This window comes from Rhinopithecus bieti, unplaced genomic scaffold (assembly GCF_001698545.2).
Source record: "Rhinopithecus bieti isolate Rb0 unplaced genomic scaffold, ASM169854v2 scaffold_1017, whole genome shotgun sequence".
In the NCBI taxonomy this organism is placed as follows: Eukaryota; Metazoa; Chordata; class Mammalia; order Primates; family Cercopithecidae; genus Rhinopithecus; species Rhinopithecus bieti.
In genome coordinates, this window is record NW_016803657.1 from 301,513 (window position 1) to 323,084 (window position 21,572).

Below are 21,572 nucleotides of genomic sequence, written 5' to 3' on the forward strand. Positions count from 1 at the left end.
CCCGGGCCTGGCCTTTCCGCGCCCCGCCCCCTCCCCGCCGATGCGCCCGCCCTTTGTCCCCCGCGGCCGCCGCCCGAGCTGCCGCCGCCGAAGCGCTTTCTCTGTCTAGCTCTTCCTCCGCCCCCCGACCACACCCCCTTAAAGGGCCAGCCCCTCTACGGGCCCCTCTCCCCTACTCCGCCCCCAGGCAGGGGTAGGGGAGGGTCTATTCGGCAGGGGGTGGCCTAGCTGTCCGTATCACCCCCAAATGCAACCTTCCAGTCCCAAACCCAGGCGTTCTAAGCGCTCAGGACGACGATTTGCGCTCACGCCAGGACCCTAGTCCTCACTGGACCCTTCCTCATTCTATCCTCATTGAGGCCATTTGAGAATAGGAGCCATCTGAGAATGCAGGGGAGTGGACATCATGTGCAGACAGGTAGTCTGGTGAGGAGACGCTGCGGTCCCCGATGTTCAGGTCCTCCAGCCCTCGGCCAGCGAGGGGCAAACGGGCTGCTCCGCACGGACCGACACGTGGACTGGGCTCCCGGGAAAGTAGGAGTGGAGAAGGCGGGCAGGAGCTGTCCGGGTCCCTAGACTCTGACTAGCAGGTCCCACGCCCCCAACGGAGGAAGCCGGGGCTGGGGGGAGAGCGGTGGCACCCGGCCGGCCCAAACGGCCGACCCCGGGCAGCCACCGCCCACCGGCAAGATGGCGCGGGGCTCGGGATTGTGGGAAACGGAGTCCGCGCCCGGCACCGCCCCTCCCCCGCTGTGCGGCCAGGCCGGGAAGCGCAAAGTTGTTTGGGGCCTCCTCTGCGCCCCGCGACCCGTGTGTGCACAGAGGGGGAAACTAAGGCGCAAAGAGCTGGGCAGTGCGGGGGCCGGGACTCATAATAATAAAGGCGATAATCGCGGCTGCCCCTACAAGCGTGCGTCCGGACCGCCGCCCAGTCGGCTCCGCCGAGAGGGGGCCGTGCCGCGGCTTCCGCACCCCAGCCCTGCGGCTCCTCGGTCCTTCACATAGCCCTGGCTTACCTCCTATAAGTGGACGGCGCATCCCGTTCCCTCCTCTATTTGATTTTCTGCATCTTTAAATGGCCTCATTCATTCGTTTATTGTCTGTCTCCCACTTTTAGATTGTGAGTTCCGCGGGGCTGAGCCCTGCTTGGACATGGCCTGCTGGTGCCACCGGGCTTGAATGGTCTTCAAATCCACTGCTATTAGGCAAATTATCTGGTTCCCGCTGAACCCCAGCACCTAGAACTATGTCACACTCATAGTAGGTCGCCGCATTGGTTGAACAAATGATTTTGAAAGAATGAATGGCTTCCTCTGTGCCTGCATTTCCTCAGAAGGTTGTAACAAAGATTAAATAGGAAAATTCGTGGAAAGTTCAATTACTACACCACAGAGGTTAATTAAGTCGCACTTCTAGATAAAACGGGAGATGAGACTTTGAACCCAGGCTGTGTAGCTCAAACCCCCTGACACGAAGTCTACTCAACCTTCTCGCCTCCCTGTAGACACCACCCAGTAAGGCTGCGCAGCTTCTGGGGGATGTTTCTGTGGAAGGCAGGCTCACCTTGTGCCATCCGAAACAGGGTCTTGGATCTGAGAGGCAATGTTTCTGCTCCAGCCCCTCACAGACACTCTTTGGATGTTGTGGGGGGAAGCCCTCTGCAGTGGGTGGGGTTCAGAGATGGATTGGGATTGGCCCTGGGGTCACACAGCTGGGGCTGCATCCAAACTCCAACCCAGGACGTTGGGCTCCTCCTTTGCCCTACAGTCAGAGAGAAGAGATAAAGAGAAGACTGAGGCTGGGCATTGTAAGGGCGATGGGCTCACAGGGCTCAGTTCAGGGAAGGGTAGAGTGAGCTGACCCCTCCCCTTCCTGTTCCCTCCTCTGACCTCAGCCTCCCTTCAGCCAGTCTGGGACCCGAGGAAGGGCTGACCCTCGCTCTTGCGGATTAGACAGGATCCACCCTCTCCACCGGGAGGCCCGTCTGTGGCCTGGCCTCCTGCCCTAAGCCTGGCCTGACAGGAGGATCACTTGACCCCAGTCCAAATTTCCCACCACACCCCACCAGGCCAGGCCAGCTTCCTCTGAATCCAAGCATTGTTTGCACCTTGCGGGTGCACACGGATTAAAGGGGAAAACCCTCAAGCAGCCCCTAATGCCCAACAACTTCTGTGGAGGTGGGGCCTGCGGGCCATGAGGACCTCCAGCCCTAGCTCTGCCCCCAAGATGCTGTGACCCTGAGCACTGACCTTTCTGTCTGTCCTCCCTCAGGGTTGGTGTGAAGGTCTCCGGCTATGTCCACAGGTCAGGCATTCTTCCTGACTCTCCCTCTTTCCCCCTCCTGTGCCATGCCCAGGCACACCCAGATTCCTGTCCAGTTCCCATGGCTATCCACCCAAGACGACTTGGTGCAGGTGGGCATGCTGGCCTGCCACCTGCTTGGAAGCTGGGCCACAGAACCTTAGTCTTGGGGTAGAAGAACTGGGTTCAAATCCTGGCTCTGCCTCATGGGCTGGGAGGCTGTTTGCAAGTGATTTACCTGCCCAGAGCCTCTTCACGGGGCTTGCGGTCCTGACCTCTTGTGGTTGGGACCCGTGCCCAGCCCGGGCCCTCCTGCCTGAGCCCTACTGGGACTGGAGTGTACCACTGCTCCTCCTCCTTCTAGCCTCAGGCTGTGGCCTCCTCAGCCCTACCCTCCCAGGGCCCCAGCCCCCCCTCCATTAGAGTGCATCATTGAAGCAGAGGCTCTGGGGAGGGTCCTGTGGGTCAAGACCGCTCCTTAATCAAGGGTAGAGTCCGGAAAGGCTTCCTGCCTTCACCATTACTGCCTGCTGAGAAACCCTATTACCGTTACCAAGGATGGAAGTGTCTGGGAAGGAAGGAGCCTTGTAATGGGGGCTATCCTGGCCTCCAGAGACACAGGGTTGGGGGAGGAGAGAGGCTTAAGCCCAGGAAACAGGTGCCTATCCTGTTTTTTTCCCCAAGGAGCTGCCGCCCAATGCTTCTCTAAAGTACCCTTGCCCAAGGCCTAGGGCCCACAGCTGAGACTCCCTAAGCTAAGGCCTTGGCTCCAGGCTTTGCTAGCCCTGGCACAGGCTGGAGGTTCCCCTGCCCCAGAGGTGACCTATGCCCTTTGCTCCCTCCCTGGTGTCCCCACAGCTTCCAGCCACTCATGTCAAGTTGGCATCTCCCACCCATTTGCTTATGTATCTAACAACCTTTAGGTTCTGGACAAGGTGACTGAGGCACCTAGAGAGACTAGGTTCTGCCACTAGCAAGAGGCTGCTAGCAAGAGCCTGACTTGAACTCCAGCCTGTGAGGGCAGAGGCCAAGCTCCACCTGGCATGGCTCTGTTTTCCCAATGAGGTCTAGAGGCTCCTGGGCCGCAGGAAGTGGGAGGGTTGAAATCCTCCTAAGAAGCCGTGTGACCTTGGGCAAGTCCCTTCCCCTCTCTGGGCCTCAAGTGGAGATCGTAATCACACCCCACAAGACCAGGGCTGAGAGCTAGGAGATCTGCTAGGTTAGAGTTGATGGAGAACTTGGTGGGGTGTGGAGGAAGGCCAGGGCCAGGCAGGGCTCCTTGTGGGGGTCTCAGAGCCTGGGGCAAAGGGGCCTGCAGGGGAGCGCCTCCTCCACTGACCCCTCCTCCCCCAGAGCCAGCTGCATCTCTTTCTGGGTTTCTAGGTGACTTGGCTGGCCCCTCTGGATGAGTTCTACTTTAAACCTGCTGCTGTTACTGCCTCTGTATTGGGGGGGCTCCCACAGGGGCCCCCAGGCAGGAACCGCCCCCACCAGCCAAGCCCTGCGGGAGGGGCTGCAGCCCCCACCCATCCCATTGCCCATGCGCCTTCCCCGCTCCCATCCCTGGAACGCAGATTTCAGGGCACCTGCTGTGGGCCAGGCACTGCAGAGCCCCTCCTCAACCCTCCTGTCTGGGGACACCCACAAAGCTTCTGACCCCTCTAGGCAGACAACAGCGTCCCCCCCGCGGTTCCCAGCCAAGAGGCTCACAGTCAGGCTCCAGTCATGGGAGTCTGCGGCAACAAGAAGGGGGCTGTTCTAGGGCCCACTCTCGAAGACCAGGATGCTTGGGTCCTCAAAGGAGGTGGCAGGCGCCCGGCCTCCCTGGGCCAGGGACGGGGGAGGGGCGCCTGCCGGCGGGAGGCCCATTAGCCGGCTAAGTGCTCCCAGGGAGGGGGGACTGCGCAGCAGAAGAGTGGGTGAGGCGAAGCCAGGGCAGAGGGGGGCGGGAGAAGCTTTTCCTGCATTCAGCTAAGTGCGGCAGAAGAGGGTGGGCGACAGGGCTCTGCGGCGACCCCCGGCCCAAGTCCAGCCCTCCTCTGGTATTGCAGCCCCCGTCGCTCAGAAACCTCAGTGGGCTGATCCCGGACCGCCTTAAGCAGCGCCCTCTACACCCAGTCCCTGCAGCTGCTCCCCAACAGCCACTTCGGCCCCCAGCACCCTCCTTCCACCATAGGCCTGAAGAATCAGGTCCTGCTGAGCCACGCAGCAAAGCCCCCGACCGGTTGGCGTGCCCCTGCCCCAATCCCTGCTCCGGCTGCAGTTGCCGCCCCGGCCGCCAGGGGGAGCCGACGCGGGGCGGGAGGGTCCGACGCGGCGACGGCTGGGAGGGGGCGCCAGGGAGGCCGCCGCCCCCGTCCCCCCCACGCCCGGGCCCCGCCGGGTCTCTGGTCGGTCCGGGGACAGACTGGCGCGGCGGGCGAGCGGGTACTGACGCCGCGGGGCCGAAGCGGGCCGGGTGGTGGGAGCAGCGGCGCCGTCAGTCCCCGTCAGGGCTCCGTGGGTCCCCGACCCGCCCCTGGCCCGGCCATGGCGGGCGCCCAGCCCGGCGTCCACGCGCTGCAGCTGGAGCCGCCCACCGTGGTGGAGACCCTGCGGCGCGGGAGTAAGTTCATCAAATGGGACGAGGTAAGCGCGCGGGCCCCTGCTCCGCCCAGATCCCGGGACTCTTTCTGTCAAGCTCGACCAGTCGCTGGGGACCCCTACCCCAGCTTCGCCTGCCCGTGGCGCCACCCTCATCCCAGCCTGGCGGCGCCCCGGAAACTTAAGTCCCCGATCGTCTCCGTAATGAAGACTTTGTCCCCCCAACTCCCAGTCTCTCAGCTCTGGAAAATTGGGCTCCACTCCTTGGCGCAGAGACTTTGAACCCCAATAAATCCCGTTCCCCCGTTTTCATTCGCCCTTCCCGCCACACCCTGCCAGACTAATTCTGTTTCCCCGATCCTGGCCTGGTCCCCAGACCTCTGCTCAGCACTAGACTCCCCGGCTGCAGGACCCTGACCTCCAGGCTGGCTTGGGGCATCCTCATTCTGGGTGTGTGCCAGGGCGTCCCTACTCTCCCCGGTGCCCTGCCTGAACAGTCCTCGTCCATTCATCATTTTTCCCCCTATTCTGGTTGGCACCCCTTCGCCCTGCTTCTGAATCCCAGTTCAGCTCCCTGCTCAGGTGGGAGCACCCAGTCACCCCCTAGGGGAGACCTTGCCCCCCAAGTTCCTCCACCCCTGGCAACTTTATTTCCCACTCCTTAGGCTTGGGATCTTGAACCCCAATGCATCCTGGCCCCCCTTTCCCTGTCCTGCCCCTGGTGCTTCCCAAATGCCCGTGTCCCCACCTTCGGCTGCCCATCCCCATCCTGGGTCCCCTCTTCTGCCCCCTGGGCCTCTCCTTCCCCAGGGCCTCCACCCGGCCGGCCTGAGCTTCCTCGCGGCTCCTTCCCGGTCAGGCACGGGCCTGGAAGACTCTGGGCTCTTTTCCGGCTGGGTGGGGCCCCGGGGTAGGCGTGGGAGCTGGGGGGAGGAGATGGGGGCGTGGCCCGAAGCGGCAGGTGTGTGAGGAGGGGTGCTTGGGTGCCCCAGAGGCCGGGGGAGACCCCTCCCCCCAGGCTGGCCTGAAGGGAAAAGTTTCTTCTTTTCCTTCCACTGTGATAAACCCAAATAAGGAAGTGGGAACAGGGAGAGGGCCCTGGGGGTGGGGTGGGGGTGCTGACAGAGGCTTGGGGCAGGAGAGCAGGGGGCCTGGGCTGCCTTTGAGAGCCAGACCTCTGGGGAGAGGTAGGGGGGAAACCCTAGGGGCAGTACCCATAGACTCCCCTCCCTCCTCTGCACACCACTGGGGGGCCTCAGACCCAAGGTAGGGTTGGGAATCCCGAGAGGGGCTGGGGGCTGGGTGTCAGCACACTGAAGTGGGGAGGCCTATGCATCCGCAAAGTTTTGGGGCCTTCTGTCCCTTCTGTTCCCAGATGAACACCCATACTTTGTAAGCAAAGCCTGCCATGGGTGGGGCTGCTGCAATCCCCATTCTCCAGAAAAGGAAACTGAGGTCTGGAAAGCAGAGACTTATCCCAGGCCCCACAATGGGGTGTGGCTGAGGCCAGGAGCTGGGAGTCTCCGCTCCCTGCTTCCCAGGTCACAGGATGCTGCAGCCACACTGCCTGCAAGCAAGGCCTGGCTCCGATGACCTCGGGCAGGCTACGAAGTGTGCCTGTAACTAAGTGTCCTCATCTGTAAAATGGGAGTGACAACAGCACGTCTCTTAGGCTGGTTAGGAGGCCTTCGTGTGCTTGAAGGTGCAAGGTGCATAGAACTGTACCTGGTGTGCAGTAGGGGCGACGTGTGTATATGAAATGTATTGATAATGACAGTATTGTCCACCAGACACTGAGCAGCTGTTTAGGGGTGGTGCCCAACATGAGGTGGGGTCCTTTTCTGGCTGGAAGAGCCTGGAATAGGAGAGTTCTACCTGTAGCCACTTGGTCACTCTGGCCCTGGCTGAGTCTAAGCCCTGGAGAACAGCCCCTCTGGCTGCTGGTCCTGAGTCACACGGGGTGGCCCTGGGAGTTTGCCAGGGACCGGGCCCTTCTCAGAAAATGGTGCTGGCATGCACTTCCCTGCCCCCTGCCAGCTGCAGGGCTGTTTGAGGGAGGAAGAGCTCACTGCCCTGTCCTGAGAGTAGGGTGAGTCGCCTTCTAGGGGGACTGTTCTTCTGTAAGATGGGGATGAGCTTTGAGGCTGTGAGGACCCCGGCAGATGCGGTAAGGTGAATAATGGACTTTGAGGCAGACCAGGGGGTCATCGTAGTATCCCAAGGGACGCAGAAGGGCAGTGGGAGTCAGACTTCTCACTTTCATGCCTTAAACATTCCGTAGTGGGGTGAATTAGGGGGGCTGTCACCGTCACAGAGATCTCAGCACTTCTGGGGAAACGGAGCCCAGGATGGGGGCTGGGGAGCCCTTCCAGGTGTGACACTGAATGTCACACCTAGGACCTTGGCTTTGTTCTGAGGGCCACAGGCAGCCACACAGGACCTGTGGACTGGATGAGGTTTCGTCTTAGCTCACGGGCAGGAACTCTGGGGTGCATGATGGGAGAGCCCACAGGGCCAGGCCTGCACCACAGGCCTCACTCCCTGACCCCTGCTGCCCTGTGCTGACCCCAGGAGACCTCCAGTCGGAACCTGGTGACCCTGCGTGTGGACCCCAGTGGCTTCTTCTTGTACTGGACAGGCCCCAACATGGTGAGGGGGGGCGCTGGTGCAGCTCGCTCAGGCCAAGGGCCCCTGTCCCAGACCCCTGCCCTGCCCGTGGGGGTGGGGCCCCGCTGCAGGCTGACCTCTCCCACTGCTGCCCAGACAGGAAGTGCTCAGGGCAGGAGCTGAGGCTGGGGCTATAGCCAGGGGCTGGCCACTCCCTGGCCTGGGTAGGGAGCTTGGAGGCTCCTGGCTGTCGCCCTACAGCCTCTCATACCCAGCCCGGTATCTGGTTCCCCCCAGGAGGTGGACACACTGGACATCAGTTCCATCAGGGACACACGGACAGGCCGGTACGCCCGCCTGCCCAAGGTGAGTGATGGAACCTGGGAGTGAAGACCACAGCGAGGCTGTGAGGCCTGGGAGCCCCTCCTCACCCTTCGCTGTCACCTACTCAGGACCCCAAGATCCGGGAAGTTCTGGGCTTTGGGGGTCCCGATGCCCGGCTGGAGGAGAAGCTGATGACGGTGGTGTCTGGGCCAGACCCGGTGAACACAGTGTTCTTGAACTTCATGGCCGTGCAGGATGACACAGCCAAGGTGGGCTGGCACCAAGGGGACAAGCGGGGAGTCACTGTCTTATTCTGTGAGTTGGCCGTCACTTACCGAACACCTGCTGTGTTCTAGGCTGCTCTGTGACCTTCTGTGTACCAGAGATAGTTGTGGACCTGGGTTGTGGCTGGGCAGCCCCTCTGTCCCCCATTCACCGCCTCCCCGTGTATACTGGCCCCCCAGGTCTGGTCTGAGGAGCTGTTCAAGCTGGCTATGAACATCCTGGCTCAGAATGCCTCCCGGAACACCTTCCTGCGCAAAGCGTGAGCCCCAGGCCACCTGAGGGGGAGCTGGGGGGTTCACGTGGCCGTTTTCAGGGTGTGACCTCTTCACCTGCCTCCCCAGATACACAAAGCTGAAGCTGCAGGTGAACCAGGATGGTCGGATCCCCGTCAAGAAGTGAGCATCCCTTCCCCCAGCACCTTCCTTCTGCCCTGACCTTGGTAGCCTTTGTCTTCCACTGACCCTGAACCCCTCCTGCCCGCATCAGCATCCTGAAGATGTTCTCAGCAGACAAGAAGCGGGTGGAGACTGCGCTGGAATCCTGTGGCCTCAATTTCAACCGGGTATGTGGGGTGGGGGCAGGGGCGGGGTGGGGTGTCATGGTGGGCACCCACCCTTCCGGGGCTGGCTGCCCCTGGCCTCTCACCCCACACTCCTCGACCTCCAGAGTGAGTCCATCCGGCCTGATGAGTTTTCCTTGGAAATCTTTGAGCGGTTCCTGAACAAGCTGTGTCTGCGGCCGGACATTGACAAGATCCTGCTGGAGATGTGAGCAGGGCCCAGCCTGCCTCCCAGCCCCTATGCTCTGTGCTTGGCTTCTGCTTAGCGCGCCTCTAGCTCAATGGGGAGAGGGGAAACTGGTGGGCCGGGTCCTGGAGCGCCGGGGGCGGGTGGGGGTGCCCGGGGAGAACCTGTCGATGATGTGCCTGTGCTCAGAGCGGCTATTTCTGCCCCTCAGTTACAGGTAGCTCTGGGCTAACCCTGTACCAGGGTTGGTTTAATCAGCCCACTCTGCAATGGGGTCCAAGGCTCAGGTGTGCTGTGAGGTCTGGAAGCAAGGGGTGGTGGGCTGACCTCTTGGTAGTTCCTCAGCCCTGGCCATTGCTAGTGCCCAGTAGTCTGCTGCCTTGACAATCCTGAGTGGTCAGGAGAGTGAAGGGGGAAACTGAGGCCCAGAGGTTGGCCATGACTCACCCAGAGTCCCACTCACTGGGTGCCAGACCCAGGGGCAGGCCTTCTGACTCCTTTGCCCAGGGCAAGGGCTTGGTGAGGGGATGGGAGCCCTGCAAGGCTCCATCCTCACCCGGCTTCCTGCCCCCTCCAGAGGCGCCAAGGGCAAGCCATACCTGACACTGGAGCAGCTCATGGACTTCATCAACCAGAAGCAACGCGACCCGAGACTCAACGAAGTGCTGTACCCGCCGCTGCGGCCCTCCCAGGCCCGACTGCTCATCGAAAAGTATGAGCCCAACCAGCAGTTTCTGGAGCGAGGTGAGCTGGCCAGGGTGCAGGTGGGTGGGGGCAGGTGGGGCCCCAGCTGACCCTGCTGATCCCCTCCCACCCCAGACCAGATGTCCATGGAGGGCTTTAGCCGCTACCTGGGAGGCGAGGAGAATGGCATCCTGCCCCTGGAAGCCCTGGATCTGAGCACCGACATGACCCAGCCGCTGAGTGCCTACTTCATCAACTCCTCGCATAACACCTATCTCACTGGTGAGCGGGGAGCAAGGGTGGGGCCCATGGCCTCTGCCCTGTAACCCTTGCATTGCCCCACTCCTCCTGGGGCACGGTCCTTTTGGCCCATTTGCTCATTCATCGGCCAGTGCTGAGGATGCAGGCAGGGAACAGGCAGCGGCCCTGAGCAGGGGGGCCTCTCTGCGGGAGTGTGCCTCATGGTGGCTTTACCAGGGAAGGACTGGAATGGCTTGTGTTAGGGCCTGCAGCAGGAGAGACTGCAGGGTGCATTTTTTTTGTTTTGAGACGGAGTTTCGCTCTTGTTGCCCAGGCTGGAGTGCAATGGCACGATCTCGGCTCACCGCAACCTCTGCCTCCCAAGTTCAAGTGATTCTCCTGCCTCAGCCTCCCAAGTAGCTGGGATTACAGACATGCGCCACCATGCCCGGCTCATTTTGTATTTTTAGTAGAGACGGATTTCTCCATGTTGATCAGGCTGCTGTCAAACTCTCAACCTCAGGTGATCTGCCTGCCTCGGCCTCCCAAAGCGCTGGGATTACAGGCATGAGCCACCGCGCCCGGCCTGCAGGGTGCTTTTGAGAGGCTGGAAGGGGGTTGGGTGTGGTGACTCATGCCTGTAATCCCAGAACTTTGGGGAGCTAAGGCAGGTAGATCACTTGAGCCCAGGTTTTGAGACCAGCCTTGGCAACATAGCATGACCCCATCTCTACAAATAATTTTTTAAAAATTAGCTGGGTATTGGCCCCGGGCGCCGGTGCTCAAGCCTGTAATCCCAGCACTTTGGAGGCCGAGACGGGCGGATCACGAGGTCAGAGTGGAGACATCCTGGCGAACATGGTGAACCTCGTCTCTACTAAAAATACAAAAACTAGCCGGGGCGAAGGTGGCGGCGCCTATAGTCCCAGCTACTCGGGAGGCGAGGCAGGAGAATGGCGTAACCCGTGAGGCGGAGCTGCCGTGAGCTGAGATTCGGCCACTGCACTCCAGCCTGGGCGACAGAGCCCGGACTCCGTCCTCAAAAAAAAAAAAAAAAAAAAAAAAAATTAGCTGGGTATTGTGGTGCATGCCTGTGGTCCCCCAGCTGCTTGGGAGGCTGAGTGGAAATCCCTTGGTCTGGAAAGTTAGGCAGGAGTGAGCCTGTGATTGCACCACTGCACCCAGCCTGGGTGAACAGATGAGACCCTTTCCTCTCTCAAAAAAAAAATTAAATAAATAATAATTTTTAAAAGAAGCAGAAAGGAAGCTGGAGGGGGCAGTGTGCAGAGTGCTGGGGAGAGTGCATGTTAAGAGAAGCAGAGCAAGGCATGGCTAAGCCTCAGGGCCCAGAGGCACTTGATTCATCCCTGAGGGGAGTGGGAGAGGCTTTTTGGAGGTGAAGCAAAAGTGATGTGACCTGATATGATATGTCTTAGAAGATGATCGGTAACTCTATAGGAGATTGGATTACAGGCAGGTGCAGTGACTCACGCCTTTAATCCCAACACTTTGAGAGCTGAGGTCCAGGAATCACCTGAGTCAGGAGTTTGAGACCAGCCCTGGCCAACGTGGTGAAACCCTGTCCTCTACTAAAAATACGCAAATTAGCGAGGCATAGGGTGGGCGCCTGAAGCCCAGCTACCGGAGGCTAAGGCAGGAAATCGCTTGAACCAGGGAGGCGGAGGTTCAGTGAGCCGAGGTTCGGGCCACCGCACTCCAGCCTGGGCCACAGAGTGAGGATTTCGGTCTCAAAAAAAAAAAAGGACAGAGAGATTGGATTGGAGGCAAGGGAGGCCTGGAGTCTCCACACAGGAAGTGGTGTGAGCTGTTGCCAGGGCTGAGATGGGTGGAGGCGAGGGAGGAGAGGGGCGATTGTTTGAGTGAGGAGGAGCTTACGATGAGCCCCTCAGGGATGATCTCCTCAGCTCAGCTGTGGGATGGTTTAGGTTGGTGGTATCTACTGAGAGATATGGAGAGCCCTCTGCAAATCAGCAGGCCGGTTAAACACGTGGGGCCGGGTGGTGAAGGAGCTGGCTGGTGGGCGGCCTTGGATGACCGAGCCTTGCCCCAGCTGGACATGCTGGCCGGGACCTTCGTCGGTGGAGATGTACCGCCAGGTGCCTGCTGTGGGCTGCCGCTGTGTGGATCTGGATGGTGTGGAAAGGACGGCCCGCCGAGGAGGAACGCCTGCATCAACCCATTGGCTTCACCATGACCCGAGGTGCCCTCTTGCCCGCGACGTGGCTGGAGGCCATTGCGAGACTGGCCTTCAAGACCTCGCCCTATCCCGTCATCCTCGCTCTTCGAGAACCTACGTGGATCGTGATGAGCCCTGGCATGAAAACGCCCCATGGACCCAGGGACAGCCCTCCCACCTCAGCGCTGTGGCTGGCTCAGGGACTCCAACCTGGTGACCGCCACTGACCTGTCCTGTAGCCCCAGCTTCTCCCTAGGGACCTCTGACCTCTGACCTCGGCTCCGCAGGGCAAAGCAGCAGGCAAAGATGGCTGAGTACTGCCAGCTGCATCTTGGAGATGCGCTTACTCATCGATCCTCTGTGACAAACCGGTCGGGCCTCAAAGCGAGGGTGGGGGTATGCGGCCAGGTGCTGCCGGACCTGGTCCAGGGCCCTGACTCGTCCATGCTGCCCAGTCTGGACCCAGGGTGTTCTTGCCCCAGCCTCCCAGGACCTGATGGCCGTACCTGGTGAAGAAACAGAAGCGGCACAGACCCAGCACAGGTGCCGCCAGACAGCGCTGGGCAAGCGGCCGCTGGAGCAGAGCAATTCAGCCAGCTGAGCGAGAGCTCCGCCTGCCACCTGACTCCTCCCCGCACTTGGTAGGGCCCCAGCCTGGCCCGCCACCCTGAACCTGACCCCAGCCTCTGCCCTCCATGCTCTTTCGCACCATGACACTTCACCCCAGACCCCCAGCCCATCCTCCTGCCTCGCTGTGCACCTGTTCCCACAACTGGCCTCTCTCCTCACCACCTGTCGGCTGGTGTGGGGCCTCTGACCCCTGACCTCAGGTGCATGCTTCACCGAGCTGCATTGAGTCCACCTGCCCAGTTAGTTATCATTTCAGCTGACCTCTGACCTCTTACCCCTGACGATTCACCTCACTATGCCCCCTCCTTAGACATGGCTCTGGCTTACCCGTGACCTGTAACCCCTCTGTGTCATCTCTTACCCGGCTATTAAGGCTGTGGTACCCTACTTCCTGACTTCTCACCCTACTGAACCACCCTATCCCTGCTGAATATCACCCCAGACCTTTACCTTTGACCTATGATCCCTCTCAACCACTACTGGGTTTAATACTGTCTGACCCCTGACCTCTTGGCTTCTCCCCAAGCCACACTTCTCTGAGAGTACCCCTTGAATTCCCCACTGAGTCACCTGTACTTACTGGGAAAAACCCCTCCAGGCTTCCTAAGCAGCTATGTGGTCCTGACCCCTGACCTTGTGGCCCTGTCCTCTGCAGGGTCGCCCAGCTCTGACAGCTGCCCAGGCCTGAGCAACGGGGAGGAGGGGGGGCTTGAGAAGCCCAGCCTAGAGCCTCGGAAGTCTCTGGGCGAGGAGGGCCTGAACCGGGGCCCCTATGCTCTTGGACCTGCTGACCGTGAGGATGAGGAGGAAGATGAGGAAGAGGAGGAGCAGACAGACCCCAAAAAGCCGACCACAGATGAGGTCAGGCCCAGAGGGCGGGCAGGTCGGGGAGGTAGCATCTATTTACCTCCCAAGCAGTTTATTACCGCCACTGGGGGCTGAGGGTCTGACCACCAACAAGACCGACATCACCCCGCCTCCTGGGGCTCAGTGTGGGTGTGAGTGAAGGTGGGAGGAGGGGTCTTCAGTCATCAGGAATGGAAACAAGCATACAGTTCTCCTGGTGATGTGGCCTGGGAGGTGCGAGTTAGGGCACAGAACTGGCAGAGGGCAGCCCTGGGCAGGGAGGTGGGGCTGGCAGAGCTCAGGAAGGGGGACAGCATGTGCAAAGGTCCTAGGGCAGGGCCGGGGGTGCAGGAGCGGGGAGCGTTGTCATGGGGAGCATTGAGTAGCTGTGAGGAGTGGTATAGAAAAAATCAGTCTGAGCCATGGGCTCACACCTGTAATCCCAGCTACTCGGCAGGCTGAGGTACGAGAATCCCTTGAACCTGGGAGGTGGAGCTTGCAGTGAGCTGAGATCGCGCCATTGCTATGATTTTGTAGCCTGGGCTACAAAAGGAGACTCTGTCTCAAAAAAAAAAAAAAAAAAAAAGACATTGCTATAAAGACAATTACTGGGGCAGTTAGTGAAATTTAAAGATGAACTACATATTAGATAATATGTCAATGTTTTGTTTCCTGGATTTAATTATTGTATTGGAGTTATATAAGAGAATGTCCATATATGCTGAAGTATTTATGGGTAAAGGGTCATGATGTCTGTAATTTACTCCCAAATGATTCAGTAAAAGTAATGATAATTGTAACAACTATATGTGCTGGGCGAGATGGCTCACACCTGTAATCCCAGCACTTTGGGAGGCTGAGGTGGGTGAGTCACCTGAGGTCGGGAGGTTCAAGACCAGCCTGGCCAACATGGTGAAACCCCATCTCTACTAAAAATACATAAATTAGCCAGGCAAGGTGGCAGGCGCCTGTAAACCCAGCTACTTGGGAGGCTGAGGCAGGAAAATTGCTTGAGCCGGGTGGTGTCCAGGGCGCATCAGTGAGACCCCAGGAAGAAGATTGTTGGCACCACCAGCAGTGCGTGGATAGTGGTGGGAAGAGGGTCAGCACCTCCTTCATGGGGGGCAGTGAGGGAATGGCCAGCTGTGGCGGGAGTGGCACTGCTGACCCTGGGTTGGGGCCCACAGGGCACGGCCAGCAGCGAGGTGAATGCCACTGAGGAGATGTCCACGCTTGTCAACTACATCGAGCCTGTCAAGTTCAAGTCCTTTGAGGCTGCTCGAAGTGAGTAGGGGTGGGTGGCAGCCATGGGAGCTTGCCCAGCTCAGCCCTGCCAGGTCTGATGCCGTCTCTTGGCTCACCCCAAGAGAGGAACAAATGCTTCGAGATGTCGTCCTTCGTGGAGACCAAGGCCATGGAGCAACTGACCAAGAGTCCCATGGAGTTTGTGGAGTATCCTTTGAAGGTGCTGTGGGCGGGCAGGCCAGAGTGGGGCGCTTGGAGGCCAGCTGCGGTGTTCTGTCCCCACGTGTGCCATCTGCACAGGGTGCTGGCCCTCCGGCGGCTCTCCTGCACCCTGGCCTGTGGCTTGGGCAGGTCCAGGCAGTCTCAGGGGGCATGGCTAGGCTGAGAAATGGAGGCCGGGGGTGGGGGTCACAGGAGCACCTGGCTGAGGCTGGAGGTGAAGGCTGATGGGGTGGGCCTTGGCACCTGTGTGGCCCCTGACCACCAACCTCAGATACAACAAGCAGCAGCTCAGCCGCATCTACCCCAAGGGCACCCGTGTGGACTCTTCCAACTACATGCCCCAGCTCTTCTGGAACGTAGGGTGCCAGCTTGTTGCGCTCAACTTCCAGACCCTTGGTGAGCCCTGACCCCCCATCTTGATCCCGACCCTCAGTCTTACTGACTTCTGACCCATGATCCTGCTGGTCTTGCCTGAACAGACCTCTGACCCTATCTAATCCCAGATCCCAGGGGAACCCAGCCCCTGACTCACCCGCCTCTGCCCTTGGCTGATGCCAGACCCCTCCCCTGTCTGATCTGTCCTGGATCCGGACCCTGATGCCATTTGAGCCCACCCCTGGCCCTGGACCTTGGATACCATCTGACCTGATGGTCTCCCGTCCCCTACATGGCACCGCCCTGCCTGATCCCTGGCCCTGCTCAACTGGCCCATGGCACCCCAGATGTGGCGATGCAGCTCAACGCGGGCGTTTTTGAGTACAACGGGCGCAGCGGGTACCTGCTGAAGCCGGAGTTCATGCGGCGGCCTGACAAATCCTTCGACCCCTTCACTGAGGTCATCGTGGATGGCATCGTGGCCAATGCCTTGCGGGTCAAGGTGGGGCCTGGGGGTGCTCAGGCCAGGGATGTCCTGGGGGCAGGACGCTCAGCATCTGCCTCACCTTCCTTGGCCCACCCCCCAGGTGATCTCGGGGCAGTTCCTATCCGACAGGAAGGTGGGCATCTACGTGGAGGTGGACATGTTTGGCCTCCCTGTTGACACGCGGCGCAAGTACCGCACCCGGACCTCTCAGGGGAACTCGTTCAACCCCGTGTGGGATGAGGAGCCCTTTGACTTCCCCAAGGTGAGCCTGGCCCCCGCACCTGCTCAGGCACAGGGCAGATCCAGCACAGACCGCCCCGGTTCTCAGGTGGGAGAACAAAAACCAAGTACACTGTTGGCGACTGGGGATCAGAAAGTGGGGGGCACCATGGGTCCCCCAGGACCTGCCTGTCCGAGCGTCAGGCTCCCTGCCCTCCTCAGGGTAAGACACCAGGGTGAGAAGGTGAGATGGGGTTGGGGGTGTCAGCCAGAGGTCTTGTGTCCCCTGCGAGGAGTGAACGCAGCCTGCCCCGTCTCCGAGGCAGGAGCTGAGGTCACAACCCCAAGCTCATATCCGCTCTTCCGCACCCTGCACGGCCCTGCATGGATGCGGCCTCTGCTCCCAACCTAGGCGCATGCGTTCTTGGTTTCCTGCTCATGGTTCGCACCCGTTTCTAAACTGGCGATGACCAGAACTGTCTGTGGGGGCCCTGAAGGGGCCTGGCTGCCTGTCATCTTGCCTCAGGGTCCTGATGGCTATAGTCATCCATTAGGCCAGGCCATGGAGTTGGGGTCAGCCATCAGCTTAGTGGCAATGGTGACTGATGGTCAGTAGGCCAGCCTGTCTGAAGGTCTGCTCTGTTAGGCTTTGATGGCTGTGGTTAGCTGTGGTCTGGTAGCCATGGTGGCTCAGGGTCAGCCCCATGGCTCAGCTCCAGTCTGGCCCACAGGTGGTGCTGCCTACGCTGGCTTCACTTCGCATCGCAGCCTTTGAGGAGGGGGGTAAATTTGTAGGGCACCGGATCCTGCCTGTCTCTGCCATCCGCTCTGGTGAGGCCTTGGTGGACTCCGGGAAGCACAGCGGGCAGTGGGTAGGGCCCCCGCCTGGCCCAGCAAGCCAACCTTGCCTTCCTGCCCACCCAGGTTACCACTACGTCTGCCTGCGGAACGAGGCCAACCAGCCGCTGTGCCTTCCGGCCCTGCTCATCTACACTGAAGCCTCGGACTACATTCCTGATGACCACCAGGGTGAGCTGGGGTTGGGCAGGGCCGGCCTGGCCAGGGAGTGTGAGGGACAAGGGCCATCCCCAGGGCCTGGGAGTTGCTGAGCTGGATGGCCCTGACTGAGTGGGGAACAGATCCCCAGATCCAAGGACAAGCTCTGGAATTCCTCATTGTGACCAGAGCTGGCGGGTGGGGGTGGCCTGGGGGCTCTGTCTCTGAGACCCTGGCCTTCTGCCTCCCCGCAGACTACGCGGAGGCCCTGATCAACCCCATTAAGCACGTCAGCCTGATGGACCAGAGGGCCCGGCAGCTGGCCGCCCTCATTGGGGAGAGTGAGGTGAGCCGGGGCACGGCAGGGCTCAGGCTCACTGTGACCCAGGGGGCCACTGGACGTGACTGCTGTGGCCATGTGAGGAGGCTTCTGGTCTCTCTAGTGCAATAGGCTTGGCAGCCCTGGGATTTTGAGGAGATGAAAACCACCCATTTGCATTCAGGATGCCTTCAGGTCAGACCTGGGCTGGAATTCCTCCAGCTCCATACAGGCTCAGAGTGGGGGTACAGGGGTCCCACTCACTTTGTCAGGGCAGTGCGAAGCCACAGAAGCTGTTCATATGTGGTGTCCTGGGAGCCATGAGGAGGGCAGTGGCTTCCGTGGGGAGGGGTCAGGCTCAGAGGTTCACCTGTGCTTCCAGACCCAGTCCCCCCGGGGCCTGTGGCAGGCAGGCGGGGAGAGATGACTGCAATTAGGGCTGCCCAGAGCTGTTAGCGGAGAGGCTGGTACCCACTCTGCGGTTGGTGGAGTCCTCTGTTGATTTAATCAGGAGCTGAGCAGCACGGAAAATGAGCGACTGTAGGCAAGGCTGGGGGACACAGGCAGGGAGGAGAGGAGGCTTAGGGCTGGGCCAGGCCTTTCCAGAACAATCTGGGTGTTCCTGAGTGCATGCAGTGGGCTGGCATTATGTTATCTTCCCCATAGCTCATGTGGAAAAGGGGTTTAGAAAGGCTTGATTTATAGCTCTTTTCATGCAGACAGCCTCCTGTTACAGAGCAGCCCAGCAGTGGCTTGGACTAAGGGAAGCTGACAGGGGTGCTAGGGGCCCTGGGAGGTGGTAGAGGACAGAAGGGTCTGGAGGGAACAGCATTTCTGGAAAGAGCATTCTCCTTTCTCCCTGTAGGCTCAGGCTGGCCAAGAGATGTGCCAGGACACCCAGTCTCAGCAGCTGGGGTCTCAGCTGTCCCCAAACCCCACCCCTAGCCCACTGGATGCCTCCCCCCGCCGGCCCCCTGGCCCCACCACCTCCCCTACCAGCACCTCCCTCAGCAGCCCAGGTAAGGAGCAGCTTGGGTCAGGGGTGGGCTGCGGGGAGGTGCCCCACCACCCTGTCCTTCAGCTCCTCACAGGGCCTCTGCTCCCTAGGGCAGCGTGACGATCTCATCGCCAGCATCCTCTCAGGTAGGGGGCGGTGTACCTGGAGGCGGGGGGCTGCCTTGCAGTTTCCCCCACCCCCTGCCTACCTTTGCTCTGCCACTCCCAGAGGTGGCCCCCACCCCGCTGGATGAGCTCCGAGGTCACAAGGCTCTGGTCAAGCTCCAGAGCCGGCAAGAGCGAGACCTGCGGGAGCTGCGCAAGAAGCATCAGCGGAAGGCAGTCACCCTCACCCGCCGCCTGCTGGATGGCCTGGCTCAGGCACAGGCTGAGGGCAGGTGCCGGCTGCGGCCAGGTGCCCTGTGAGTGTCTGGGCCGCCTGTGTGCTGTGTGTGCTGGGTGCACTGAAGTGAACATGGGGGTCGGTGGGCATGGAGAGATGGCAAGAGCCGCTCCTTGACCCCCAGGGAGGAGGGTTCGGGTGCAAGGACGGGGGAGGCTTTCCACGCCAGGCACCTCCGTGGCCCCCAGGGAGTGACATCTCTTTTGAAGCCCATAAGGAGCATGTTGCCCAAACAGGCTCCCATCACTTGTGTGGAGCTAACAGGCCTCCTGGTTTACATAACAGACCTGGCCCCATGGGGTGGTGTCTGCCATCTCTTGCCGGGATGTGCGCCCCCCCCCACACCCTCCCCATCCCAGTTCATGTGACGGACCCAAGCATCACCCAGAGGGGTTCTCCTCACAGAGGCGGGGCCGCTGATGTGGAGGACACGAAGGAGGGGGAGGACGAGGCAAAGCGGTATCAGGAGTTCCAGAACAGACAGGTGCAGAGCCTGCTGGAGCTGCGGGAGGCCCAGGTGGACGCAGAGGCCCAGCGGAGGCTGGAGCATCTGAGACAGGTAGGGGCCTGCAGTGGCCAGGGAAAGCCTCCTGGATAGACTGGTCATCAGCCCGGCGTCACCTGTCGGCTCCCTGTGTCCATAGGCTCTGCAGCGGCTCAGGGAGGTCGTCCTTGATGCAAACACAACTCAGTTCAAGAGGCTGAAAGAGATGAACGAGAGGTGAAGGCCTAGGATGGTCTATGGGAAGGGCTGGGGACTTCTAATACCAGAAGGAAGGCAGAGTCTGTGCTTCTGCCGCTGACCCCTCCTTTTCCCCTGCCGGCTTCTCAAGGGAGAAGAAGGAACTGCAGAAGATTCTGGACAGAAAGCGCCATAACAGCATCTCGGAGGCCAAGACGAGGGATAAGCATAAGAAGGAGGCGTAAGGGCACCGGGGCCGGGGGCCATCTGGGTACTGGGGAGGCAGGGCGGGTGTCTGGGCCCCGAGCCATCCTGCATTGCTCCTGTGCAGGGAACTGACGGAGATTAACCGTCGGCACATCACTGAGTCAGTCAACTCCATCCGTCGGGTGAGTCGGGCTCCTGGGCCACCCTACCCCACGTCCCTTCCTTCACTCATCAGACACCCGTCTCCGTGCCTGGCCTGGTGCCACGTTGCCCTCAAGGTTCTTCTAGAGCCTTTCTCGAGTGCCCAACAGCCCCAGGGTACCCGCATCATACCCAAAGCCAACTGTCTGCACCAGTGCCTCTGGCTTTGGTATCCTTGGGCCTGGTCCTTTCACAACCCTGATACATCACCCTGGGAGCCTTCACCCACCTGACTTCTTTTTTTATTTTTCTTTGAGACGGAGTCTCGCTCTGTCACCCAGGCTGGAGTGCAGTGGTGCGATCTTGGCTCACTGCAACCTCTGCCTCTTGGGTTCAAGCAGTTCTCTTGCCTCAGCCTCCCGAGTAGCTGGGATTACAGGCGTCCGCCACCACGCCTGGCTAATTTTTGTATTTTTAGTAGAGATGGGGTTTCACCATGTTGGCCAGGCTGGTCTGGAACTCCTGACCTCAGGTGATCTGCCCACCTCGGCCTCCCAAAGTGCTGGGATTACAGGTGTGAGCCACTGCGCCTGGCCTCGCCCACCTGACTTCTATACCCAGCCAGAGCCTCAAGGCCCTAGCCCCTCAGGGCCCCTCAGCTGAGCCCTTGCCCACCCCTGTAGCTGGAGGAGGCCCAGAAGCAGCGGCATGACCGTCTTGTGGCTGGGCAGCAGCAGGTCCTGCAACAGCTGGCAGAAGAGGAGCCCAAGGTGAGGCCATGGGCGAACAGGCGGGCAGATGGGGTGCAAGGCAGCCAGGCCTCGCCTGTGATGCCCGTCCTCCTCCCACAGCTGCTGGCCCAGCTGGCCCAGGAGTGTCAGGAGCAGCGGGCGAGGCTCCCCCAGGAGATCCGCAGGAGCCTGCTGGGCGAGATGCCGGAGGGGCTGGGGGATGGGCTTCTGGTGGCCTGTGCCAGCAACGGTCACGCACCTGGGAGCAGCGGGCACCTGTCGGGCGCTGACTCGGAGAGCCAGGAGGAGAACACACAGCTCTGAACTGGCTGAGCAAGAGGTGGCCACAGGGCCAGGGTGGGCGCTGGGTGGAGGGCAGGCAGCAACACTAATGCTTTTTTTTTTTTTTTAACTTTTTATCTAGAAATTTTATTTTTTTAAACCTGGGGCAAGTACCTGCGCTAACTCCCTTCATCCTCCCGGGGCCCCTCCTTCCTGCCCTCAGTCTTAGGTTAGGGCCCTGGTCAGGGCTTTGCTCCCCGTGACACCCACACCTGGAGGTAGCAGTGTCTCCTCCCTTCCCTGGGAGAGCTGCTAGAGCTTCAGGAAGTAGGTGTCACATTTTTTCTCTATTCTTTGGGGATTGTTTTTACATGAATAAAAGTGGATTTCAGGGACCCTGTGTGCAGTGTGATTTGGGGTGAGAGGACTCTGGGCCTATGTTTCCTCGTCTGTAAAATGGGCTTTGGGCGTTTGGTGGGGTTGAGGGCACGCCTCCAGCCACGGACTGCTGGGTTGAACCTGAGCCTGCCCTGCTGAGTCTGCTGAGCTTCCCTGTTCCTGTTCCCCCATCCCCACGACTTTCATCTCTCCGAGGCGCTCCCTGTTCTCTCTTCGCTGAGGCTCAGGCCTCTGCTTCAGGAAGCCTTCCCTGCCCCACTTCCTGTGGCCTGATATGACCCAAACGCCTAGCATCTTCCGCCCGGGCTGCTCTGGGCCCCCGACAGGCAGTTGACTCTATCGGGTGATGGATCAGCCAGGGTGGAGCAGGGCAGCTCAGAACCTGCCCAACACCAGGGGACCCGGGTCTTCAGAGATAGGTGGGC

At 60.4% G+C, this 21,572-nt stretch overlaps 1 protein-coding gene across 1 annotated transcript; it reads left to right on the forward strand.

The window, feature by feature from the left end:
- Positions 1-4,659: 4,659 nt before the first annotated feature.
- On the forward strand, positions 4,660-21,143 carry PLCB3 (phospholipase C beta 3). The gene is made up of 29 exons (XM_017892199.1): positions 4,660-4,929; positions 7,456-7,533; positions 7,789-7,857; positions 7,944-8,084; positions 8,280-8,359; positions 8,442-8,495; positions 8,587-8,662; positions 8,767-8,867; positions 9,424-9,590; positions 9,666-9,852; positions 11,888-12,092; positions 13,141-13,458; positions 14,631-14,727; positions 14,811-14,895; positions 15,182-15,306; positions 15,633-15,787; positions 15,873-16,034; positions 16,723-16,822; positions 16,916-17,020; positions 17,242-17,333; positions 18,172-18,325; positions 18,414-18,449; positions 18,532-18,724; positions 19,111-19,264; positions 19,350-19,426; positions 19,539-19,628; positions 19,719-19,776; positions 20,419-20,505; positions 20,587-21,143. Exons 1-29 carry the CDS (start codon positions 4,831-4,833, stop codon positions 20,788-20,790), a joined length of 3,549 nt encoding a protein of 1,182 aa, XP_017747688.1. The 5' UTR covers positions 4,660-4,830; the 3' UTR covers positions 20,791-21,143.
- Positions 21,144-21,572: the final 429 nt, after the last annotated feature.

Bases quoted from the DNA above. Each gene is read 5' to 3' on its own strand.
- PLCB3 (XM_017892199.1), top strand. From the start codon at position 4,831: ATGGCGGGCGCCCAGCCCGGCGTCCACGCGCTGCAGCTGGAGCCGCCC. The intron at 17,021-17,241 runs GTGAGCTGGGGT...GCCTCCCCGCAG, and splicing joins CATTCCTGATGACCACCAGG to ACTACGCGGAGGCCCTGATC. The intron at 18,725-19,110 runs GTGAGTGTCTGG...TTCTCCTCACAG, and splicing joins CGGCTGCGGCCAGGTGCCCT to AGGCGGGGCCGCTGATGTGG.